Here is an 11,325-nt window from a genome sequence, read left to right as displayed (position 1 = left end):
ATATCTGTATATTATATTTTTTCCGCAACTTAATTATCTAAAAAAAACTTTAAACCATAAAAAGAAAAATACATGAATTTGAGTTTCTTTACCTCCACATGTTGTTAAAATAAATAAATGGTCAACTAATGAATTACGAAATCTAGATTATAGCTTGATAAAATATATGAAAACACCTTTATACTAGTAGTTGTTTTTTATACTCTAAAGACCGCTAAAAAAACAAAAATCAATCCATTCTGATGAATAGAAGCGGTAATTTTATAATTTTGTATCAATTTTTATTGATATTTCTGCCTTTTTTGCAAGAGTGATCTCCATAGCAATTTTAAATGTTGATTTGTTTTAGTCTTCCTCAAGTTAGATTTGATGGAACTTTTTTCTGTGTATATTTGGGGTATAATGCTAAAGATTAAAACTTAAAAATCATCTGTTGCAATTACTTTCGGGTTAGAAAAAATTAATGGTGACAAATCACTAAATCAGGTGAGACATTTCACCGTGTCCACTCTTGTTTGTAAATTGTAATCTCCCATCGAATGAATACCAAAAGCTTATGATGTCTATGGGGTTCATTCAATAGGAGTATTAATTTCTCCTTGAAAAAAATCATTCATTGTTTAATTTGGCTGTACCAAAAAAAATAGTGAGGAAAAAATATATAAGTTTCAAACATATTCTGCATTTGGTGCTATTCAGTTGATATTAATGGCCATTTGTGTGAAACAAATCACAACTAGGGTTCAAAACATTGGCATAGAGCCCAGGCCTTACGGTCATAAAACTTTCGAGCAAGATTTTTGTACTCAGACTCGAGAATCAACCAATCAAAATACAGGATTTGGTGCTTCGAGCATGATTTTTGTGCTCCAAGCACTGAGCAAAGTTTTAAGCGTTCAAGGCCAGGTTATTGATACAGGCTTTTCGAGCTTCTACTTGGTGCAATTTCCATCTTGGATTACAGATATATGTACCAGTATTTTTAATTGACAGTCTGCCAGATCGATTTACCTTGGTGGGCTCAGATGAGAACTAAATGACTATAATATATTGCAAGTATTATTACTACAATTCAGTCCTCTTTCCCTTGTCCCAATTAAGTCTCATCTCCAAAACTTTTACTCACCCAAGAAACAGGATACATGTCACATGCTAACCATTCCAGAGCAGCTAAGATTACCTCCTGTTTTTAATGGTGTTTCTGTTGCTCGGTGTTTAGTTTTCTATATTGTATTTTTGTAGACTTGTTTTGGTTGTTATAAACAGTGTTCCTCTAGTAATCGTATCGCCCGCCTCTCTTTTTCGTATTTTGAGATGCATCAAAGAAAAGGCAACAGTGAGAAAAATTCATACTGTATAGTCAGCTATAAAAGGCTGCAACATGGGGAAAAAGAAATAATTCAACTGCCCACTGTTAAAGGACCTTAATTAAAGATTATCAAGAATATGTGTTAATGGTGAAAATGAAATCCAAGTTAATTTTAGTCTATTTGTTAATATATATCTACATTGGATTATAATAGTGCATATTTAGTAGTAAGTTTTTCGGTATTTACAATCAACCAAGTTCAATTTATAAAGTTTGGCTTTTATTTCTTTGTCTTTAGTGCTGATATATGTAATCAGGTTTCCTGAGGAATTTAAAACATGAAGAAAACAGTTTTCAGAGTCAAAAACTACAACATTGTCAGCAGGAGTTGTTGTAAAATAACTTGGTGCAAAATGTTTATCTTCAGAGTTGATGGCTGTATTAATTATGTCTTCCTGTCCCAGTACTACAACTCTCCCTTCAACTTCATGACCACTGTTATCAATCACAAAAATATTAGCATTGTTAGTTGCAGTTACTTTCCACGGTAAGGTAAACGAAATATCTTTTGTCTGGTCCTCACCGTACACCTTCTCATGATTCCCGTCTTGGTCCATTACTATCACCACACCCTTCAACTTGTCTTCTTCTTTTTCATTACTAGCTGCTCCTACAATAACTCTATTTTTCTGGTTACATAAATAGATGATGGCTGATATGGATCCACATTATAAACAGTGTCTTCAATTTTTTTGTTCCACTTTTTATTTGTTTAAATATTCGTCCTTCATCGGTAGCTATTAGTAAGTCATTATCAGGAGAAATGGCCAGTTCCACAAATGTTCCGAAATGCACACCATCTTTTATTTTGTTTTGATATTCTTCAACAACAGTTATGTCAATCTTTGAATGGGATTTGTTGGGTTGTGATGTCCTCCCGATATCCTTATTATCCAAAATCTTATGCTCCCTAGCAAGTTTAAATTTATGATGAATGTTGTTCTTATATACACTTCAAATCAGTAAGTCACACTCTAAACATTTCCAGGAGATTATAGGATCCTTCTCACATAACTGACACTTTTGTTAGAATTTTCTTGTTTTTACCACATGGGTTTTTCTTCCTAATTGAGAAGGGATAAAGGGTAGGATATCTTTAGATATTTGGAGATTATCCGTCTGTTGATTTTTTTTGTACCGTAAATAATGTAAATTGTACTCTCCTATTGAAGGAAACAAAAGCTAGTGTTGACTTGGAGTAATTCAATGAGAATGTTTAAATTCCTCTTGAGAAACCAAACACTTAATGATTAATTTGACTTTCCAGCTACAGGCTCCTCCAATGAGCCTGTGTCGATAACCTGACATTTTTATATACACTGATCATACATGAATTAATGCAACCGTATACTTTGGCTCTAGTTTCAGAAGAATTAATAAAAATTGTTAACAAATAATCTTTAAAAGGCAATATCTCCTTATGGGGTCCATTGACCATTTTTGTCATGTTGACCTATTTGTAGATCTTATTTTACTGATCATTTTTGCTGTTAACATTTTATTTCTATCTTTAATAATATTTAAGATACTTACCAAAAACTGCAAATTTTCCTTAACATTTCCAATTCAGGGGCAGAGACCTATAAACAACAGGTTGTTTGATCCATCAGAAAATTTCAGGTCGGATAAATCTAAACCTGATGAACATTTTTACCCATTGTCAAATTTACTTTAAATGCTTTAGTTTCAGAGATATAAGCCAAAATCTTATTTTTAGCCATGGCAGTCATTCTGAAAGAAGGGCAAGATCATAGGACACGTTTTGAAAACTAGATACCCTAATGATGATTGTGACTAAGTTTGGTTATATTTGTTTCAGTAGTTTCAGAGGAGATTTTTGTAAGAATACAAAACTTTATGAAAATTTATTAAAAATTTACTTTAAAGGGCAATGACTTCTTAAGGGGACAATTGACCATTTTGTTAATGATGACTTATTTGTAGATATTACTTTGCTGAACAGAATTGCTGTTTACAGTTTATCTCTAGAGCTATGTATAATAATTTCAAGATAACAACCAAAAACAGCAAAATTGCCTTAAAATTACCAATTTAGCCCAGGGCAGCAACCTAACAACAAATTATCTGATACTTCTGAAATTTCAAGGAAGATAGATCTTGACCTATGAACCAATGTCAGATTATCTCTAAATGCTTTGGATTTTGAGATGCAAGCCAAAATCTACATTTTACCCCTATGTTCTATTTTTAGCCATGGCGACCATCTTGGAAGGCAAGCAGGGTCATCAGACATTTCTAAACTAGATACCCAAATGATAATTGTGGCCAAGTTTGGTTGTATTTTGCCCAGCAGTTTCAGAGGAGAAGATTTTTATAAAAGTTAACAGACGAAGATGTATGCCGACGACAGACACCAAGTGATGAGAATCATGAGATAAGCTCGCTTGTCCCTTTGGAAATTAACTAGTGGAGAAAAAAACATGTTCACATACTGAATCACAACATATTTAATCAGAGAAAGAAATAATAATTACAAAATAATTCTGTATTTGGTGCTGATCAGTTGACATTTATGGCTACTTTTAAGCAATAAGTTACAACTATGGTCCATTGCATTGGGATGATTATTGATAGTCTTTTGGAGGTTCTACTTTCTGCAATTTACATCTTGGATGTGTAACAAATACATGTACCAGCATCTATTGAAAGTTCAAGACCATTATTCAAATAAGAACTAAATAAGTATGATATGTTCCAAAAAATTATCATTTCTATAATCCCATCCTCTTTTCCTTGAATGCGACTTTTAACAAAATAGACGTATCACTTAAATGTGTACTTAAATGAGCAACAGGATGGTTACCACATGTGGAGCAGGATCTCCTGTTTCCCCTTAAATATGCTACATAAGCAACAAGATGATTAAAGGGCACCTTTGATAACCCCCTCTTTTTGTTTATGATTCTAGGTTGTAAGTTTTCTACGATGAGTCTTGTACACTTGTTTTTGTTGTTCCTTCTGTCTCTCTTTTTAACATTTTTAAGTATGCCAAAAACAAAATGACATAAAAAAGCAAGGGGTCAAAATATTGTCTGTGCGAATTTGTTGTGTGTTTGTTTTTTTCTACATTAACTATAGGTATAGGGGGAGAGTAGATTTAGAAAAAAGAAGAAGATTAAAACCCGCCACATTTTTGCGCCTGTCCCAAGTGAGGAGGCTCTGGCCTTTGTCAGACTTGTATGATTTTTAATTTTAGTTTCTTGTGTATATTTCGGAGTTTAGTATAAAGTCCATAATCACTGAACTAGTATACTTTTTTGTTAATGGGCTAGCTGAAGCACGACTCCCAGTGCAGGAATTTCTCACTGCATAGTGGCCTTCAGCTTTTGTCTGCTCTTCTGTGGGGTTGTTGTCTCTTTGACACATTCCCCATTTCCATTCTCAATTTTATTCAACAAAAAGGCTACGAGTTTTTTTTTCCCTACCCCTTTCCACTAACCTCTTCTTAGACCAATAATAATGTTTTCCCTAGAGATATGTATAAAAATCTAATCAGTAACATTCTTTAACTTACATACAGCATCCCTTTAAATATTTACCAATAATTTATATCTGACAGTATTAACACAATACGAACATTGAATTATCTCCCTTTTTACAAATAAAAAGAATTATTAATTTGTTAAAAAATAAAACCTTTACTATTCTATATAAAATACTACACAACCCTTTCCTCCATAGTGATGTCTTTTGACGCCACCCCCTTTACTCCATAATGACACCTTTTGAAACCTGTGTAGTACCTCAGTTGAAACGCTTTGACTGCCAAGTGTCTGCTTCAGATTTTATAAAATTTGCATTCAATATGAGAAGGATATTTATAAGAATATCTGACTTGAATTTATTACATGAAATATTTTTTTCCCAATTTGTTTATATTTTAAAGCATATGTTTAGCATTTCATTGAAAAATCCTATGTGAATCAAGTATGCAAAAAAACAAAGTGTCAATGGAGGAAAGGGTTAATACTCAATAGACACAATGTATGTGTATTACCATCAATAAATATAGTAACAATAATGAGTTTGAGTAGAATTTATGAACTTTTGATCAATAAATTAGCGCTTACAAATCACTTGATTGCTTGTTCACCAACTTTTCATATACTTTATAAGAAACATAAGCATCAGTTGCTGCATACAGTTTTTGTTCCTCTGACAAAGGGTATTTTGACCAATCACCTTTTCTCAAAATAGGATCCTTGTTTATTTTGTGATTAAAAAGATGTTTGACCAAACCCTCTAAGCTCCAATGTTCATTACAGCCTAATATTTTATTAGCTAACACTCCAATGTCATCCATGCTATTTTTTATGATATCTATAACATGTATGTCATAATCTCGTTCAAGTTTCCAAATATCCGATTCAATGTTCACGCCCACTTTTTTAATATGTTTATTTAATAGCAAACTTTTTAGATTTGAAGGTATGCTACCCATGCATGATATATGAAACAAATAACAAGTATCTGGGGCTGTACATATCTGTATCAGAGCTGTTTTATCTTCTTTTCCTACTTTATAGGACACTGGCCATTCCATATCAAATCCAACAAAAGCCTCCGTCGAATCACACAGGGCCATTTCAATGTCTTCACACAACATGTTACAATCATTTGTATGGGAAGAATATATTAGTTTTCCTTCAAATTTTATTTCTTTTGTCTGTTCATTCATAATCTGTTCAAATACTTGTGAAGCTGCTTCTTTCTTTTCCTCTTTGAATTTTTGTTTTGCAGATTGTAATGCTTTATCAAACTTTGCGTTTTTCTGTTTTATAATATCTTCCTTCCTTTTCTGCACTTTTTCATCATTTTTCTGATTCACTTCTTCTTGCATTTCCTCCATTTTCCTACTCTTGCATAAGACCATCCAATCAGGTAGATGTCTTTTCTTAGACATTCTTCAGTCTGGAAGAAAATGAGTAAATTTATTGAATTTGTTAGGCAAAAAGAAATTACTGAAGGCTGCGACTACATTTGTACTATAACACAGTAATGAGTATTATAGAAGTCTCAGCCAAGAGTCAACTTTAAAAAAAATAGTAAGGTCTTAGCTACATTTGTATGTTACTCTAAATAATGATATAAAAAACTATTTTTGGTGATTCTCAGTATGAATATGGGCGTTTTACATTTCCGCTAATTTTTCAAAGTCCAGATACTACGTTTCCGCAAATTTAAAAATATATACATTTCCGCATTTTGTATTTATTACTTTTCCGCAAATTTACCTGGTAAATTATAAAGATTTGAATGTACATATATGATAAATTATTTATTTTTTATATTTTAATAATGAAAATATTCTGATCTCATGCAGTATAGCTACAATTTACTAGATATAACTACTGACTCGGGTAAGGATGAGTTAAACTTCATCTTTGGTTTGGCTTACTTGCCAACTGACATGATTGAAAAATGCTTTGTTGAATTAATTGCCGATGCTCCATCTGACGATAAATGCATGAGGTCTGCCGATTATATATTGGAATATTATATAGATGGCAATTGAGATTTCTACCAACCATTAGGGCATCACCCCTGACCCCGAGGAAAAGAGAACAACGAATGGTGTCAAGTCTTTTCGTGCCTACCTCAACGAGCAGTTTTACACTGGTCATCCTACCATATTTGTCTTTGTCAATGTGTTATTGAAACTGAAGAGAACATCTTACATAAAGATGAGAACTCTAACTGTAAAAGCACCCGTTCGGAAATATGAAAAGGAGAAGATGGACTTCCTTCCTGAACAAAATACAAAATTTGTAAACGATAAATGTGCTACTGTGGACTTTGTACGACGTGTTGGCTGCAAATATTTGGCAAGAATTGACTTATGAACTCATATCAAGATATTTATGTTTTCATACATTTTAATGATGTTTTTTACTTACATGTTATGATGACCTTTAACTTAATACATATTTTTTTTTTTATAGCTTTGCTTTCGATCAATAGGTATTCCTTAATTATTTGCGGAAAAGTAATAATTTATTTTTTCCGGAATTGTTACTTTTTTTCCAGAAAAGTAAAACGCTGATGAATATGTATTGTCAATGGCTGAAGATTTTTTTTTTAGTTATACAGAGTTCATGACACCAGTCTTCACAATTGATCTCAGGTCAACCTACCCAGGCTTGAAAATTTTATCAGGCCTATAAGGATTTTAAATACAGTCCAATAAAATCTATTCAAAATTTTAAAAAATGAGCATCAGACTAATCAGTAAAAGTTGCTTTGTTATTTTATAGTAAATTCTAATTAATAGTTCATTTAACCATGACAACAAAGTTGTGAAGGCTGTGCTTTCAGTATATATTATCATAATATATGAAGACAGTGTTAAAAGATGTTGGTAACCAATTTACAATTAAAGACCCCATTTGAATCCTTTGTTGGTGGAAAACATGCATACAAAATACAATGGTACTGAAGATCTTGTTCATTACATTTCTCCTCTTTTGCTAACTTACTACCATTTGAAAAAGGGGGGTTCCCACCCCAACCCACAACCAAAAAAAGGGGGGGGGAGGGTGTTCTAACCACATGTCCCCATTGAAATGCATTGAACATCCCCAAAAAAGGGGGTTCCAACACCCAGAACCCCCTGGATCTGCCAATGCTTACCACCAAGTTAGTTAATAAAATTAAGATATTGACAAGCTTTACTGGTAACAACCAATACTGTAGTATATCCTATTGTTTTTCCGACATAGTCGGTATAGTTTAGGTTTGTGCCCTTTGAACATGTTGAACTTAAGGATGCTTAAATATGGCAACAGAATACACATGCTTAAATATCCTTTCTGTGATTGGACAAAATGCTGTCATGGTGGGTGATTTGGTTGTGTTTGAAAAAACGTCTCGAAAATTATATTGTGATGGAAAGCAAGTGAAAAACTATAAATATTTGAACTAGATGTTACAAAGATTTATATTTTAAAAATAATTGTTTCTCCAATAGCTCTTTGCATCCATGGCAGCTGTTTATTTGGGACAATTATATAATTTTTAATGTAAACTTTGTTGTAAGAACGTACACGACTTTTAGAACTCCCCTGGGTTTTGGTGAATGTAAACAGAAAGATACTACTTATACTGCCAATAGTTTCTAGCTTTGTTAACCATGAATTAAGTTTAATGTAAACAGTAAACAGTCAAAAAATACCAAAAGATTTACCATCCATTTTTATGGTCGTTTTCAATTATTACTAGTTTGAGAACAGGTTATTGTGATGATCTGATCTAAATGATTATAAATCCAAAATCATACCATCATCAGACAAAAACTGTTCCTGTGGAGAGCCAGAAACTGTAGAACACTACCTTTTACAATGTTCTAACTATGAGGAGGCTAGAGAGAGGATGAGAACATCTATTTACTTTATTACAGGAAATATACACATGGATTTAGACACCTTACTAGGAATCGATGAAGAAGACATTAATAGAGACAATCGAAATGAGATATTGTGCCATCTGGAAAAAAATTTGACGGAGTCTGGTAGATTCAAAAACACTATACAGCAAAAAACACTATAAATCTAAATCAAAATTACGGTAAGTAAAAATTTTTTAAGCAGCAGCCACCATTTCAGTTAAGTACATGAGTGAACATTACATATGTGAAGAAACTACAAAAGAGGAAACGTACACAAGTGTTTACAGTGTCATTTGGGACACTTACTAAAGACTAAAGACTAGTAAATGTATATTTGTTTCTTAGAATACAGAATTTCTTATTATTTGCATTGAATTTTGTGACAAATAAAATTTTTAGGTGTCCATCACAATATTCTTTTAAAGTATTGCCTTAATACAAATGTATATAAACCAGACTTATTAAAGAATTTCTTGTAGTTACATTCAGATGGAGATTTTATTAAAGAGGTCCTGCATCATAAGGTCATACACCTAATCGCTATTTATTCCATTCCAGATAAGTTCTAAAAGTACACAACTTTTTCATCCAGTTGAAGCTATCTGGGACCCTGTTTAAACAATTCTTTATGCATGAAACTTTTTAATGAGACCTGTTTAAACTACCTTAAATACTTCAAACAAAATATTTTTTTACTTCAATTTTAATTTCGAAAAAAGTGAATCATACTTTATCAGAGTTTCTTGATGATCACTTTCAAAAGTTTTTCCTCCGTCAGCTCACTGCTGATGACCTCCATTTTCGGCCCGCGTGACCTAAACAGGAAGTTGGTATAAATGACTGTTTTTCCAGGAATGGACTACATAGCGATAAGGTGTATTGTGCTTCTGAAGGTCGTCGCAATGATAGTTTTAAACATATACTCAAATTTAAATCCGTCGGATATCTTTTTTAAAGATAGTTCTTGTTTGAAGTACAATGTATGTTGCAATACAATCTACATTTGTACTTTCTTTTTCCTTAGCTCTCTACATCTACATCTATACTATTGATCTGCAGTGGAAATCCATAACGCAGATACTGCTGTGCAAACGTCAACCTGCGTGCTCAGTATTTACAAGCGCAATTAAAAATTGATAAAATCAGGTGGTTTCTGTTTACAGCTGAAGTCTCCGAAGCTGCTCCTTGAAGCATTCCAGAGATGAAGCTAGGAAGGCTTCAGGAGGTAGACAATATTCAATCATCGCACCTGATTTGATGGCTAATTTATCCTTATTTAGACCAGCAACATCAAATCAAGAAAGTGTACAATTTTATGAGTGCCCCGTGTGTAAGGGTTAGGGTGCAAATAAGAATTACGCTATAGAAGCAAAGCTCCTGCTAGAGGAGGAAGATAAAGACTAGGTAACAGGTAACAGGTAAGGTACAACATGTAATATCATGTATACATAGTATATGCTGCCTGATTCGTCACTTTGTATTACTTTAAAACTAGTACAACAGGTCAGGAATAACCACCAATACTAAGGCTATGCAAATAAACAGGATAAAAATTAAAACAACAACTTAGAAGAGCAAGAAACAGTGTTGTCATGTTCTACAAGATATTTCAAACATTGTAGACGTTCCTGAAAGCACAAAAAACAAATTAATTTACCAGAGATTCAGTATAATTTTGGCTGCTATTTACTGGTAAAAGTTTTTCCTGCAGACGAAAAAATTGTTCAATGTAAAATTTTAACTTTAAATGAAAGTGTTAACATGCCTATTTAAAAGCGTAAATAAGACTACAATATGAAAATAATTTTAGGTTGCGTTCGAACAAATACCTGTAGGTTTTCAAATTACCTTTATTTTTTTTGTCAGAACAAGGATTTGAATAGATTGTTAAGAATTATAGATTATTTATGTTTTTTTGGAACGAGATGCTTTTTCTCATTCTCATCTCATCGAAGGGCGGAGTTTAAGTTTAATTAAGTTCTCATTAACTATTACAAAATGATTAAAATTTTATAAAACTTTTATAGATGATGATCATTTTACATGTAAAAAAAATTATAAAAAAAATGGGGGTCAATGGGCATTTTTTTGAATGCATTCAAATGGATAAAACCATTGGATTCCGAAAAATATCAAATCAAGCAAAAAGCTACATCTACCTTGTAAAACTATTTGTAGTCAGAACGATACAATGATTATCTATGTGTATTACCTATGTTAGGAGGCAGACACTTAATGGTTGTCGTTCGTTGCTCTGCTTGTTATGACTTGCAATGCTGTTTGTGTTTTGCTCATGTTTGAAGGCCGTAAAAACGTCTTCATCATTTAGTGTCTGGTGGAGACATCGTCATTGATACCACATCTTCTTATTTTTATATCCATGTCTGGTAAATGTTAAAAAGTAAAACACTACAGCATATATTTCATGATCACGAACGGAACTGCCATTTTTCTAAATATTGGTACACAAAGGTAAGAAATCAAACAAAGGCTACAATATATAGTAGTAAAATATATATGTGGTTTTTAGCTTGATTCTGACCAATGCTTA

General features: G+C 32.5%; 1 protein-coding gene across 1 annotated transcript; it reads right to left on the bottom strand.

Moving 5' to 3' along the window:
* Positions 1–1,530: 1,530 nt before the first annotated feature.
* LOC134681525 (bifunctional 3'-5' exonuclease/ATP-dependent helicase WRN-like) lies at positions 1,531–10,532 on the bottom strand. The gene is made up of 4 exons (XM_063541165.1): positions 10,432–10,532; positions 5,461–6,301; positions 4,830–4,858; positions 1,531–2,021 (listed from the first exon to the last, which is right to left on the bottom strand). Exons 2-4 carry the CDS (start codon positions 6,291–6,293, stop codon positions 1,531–1,533), a joined length of 1,353 nt encoding a protein of 450 aa, XP_063397235.1. The 5' UTR covers positions 6,294–6,301; positions 10,432–10,532.
* Positions 10,533–11,325: the final 793 nt, after the last annotated feature.

This window comes from Mytilus trossulus, chromosome 8, assembly GCF_036588685.1.
Source record: "Mytilus trossulus isolate FHL-02 chromosome 8, PNRI_Mtr1.1.1.hap1, whole genome shotgun sequence".
NCBI lineage: Eukaryota > Metazoa > Mollusca > Bivalvia > Mytilida > Mytilidae > Mytilus > Mytilus trossulus.
The sequence above is the reverse complement of the archived record's forward strand: the minus strand, read 5'-3'. Positions and strand labels throughout refer to the sequence as shown.

Coding starts and splice junctions, on each gene's coding strand:
- LOC134681525 (XM_063541165.1), bottom strand. CDS start 6,293: ATGTCTAAGAAAAGACATCTACCTGATTGGATGGTCTTATGCAAGAGT. Junction 4,859..5,460: donor AACAAGCAATCAAGTGATTT/GTAAGCGCTAAT, acceptor ACATATCTCTAG/GGAAAACATTATTATTGGTC. Junction 2,022..4,829: donor TATTATTGGTCTAAGAAGAG/GTTAGTGGAAAG, acceptor GATCCATATCAG/CCATCATCTATTTATGTAAC.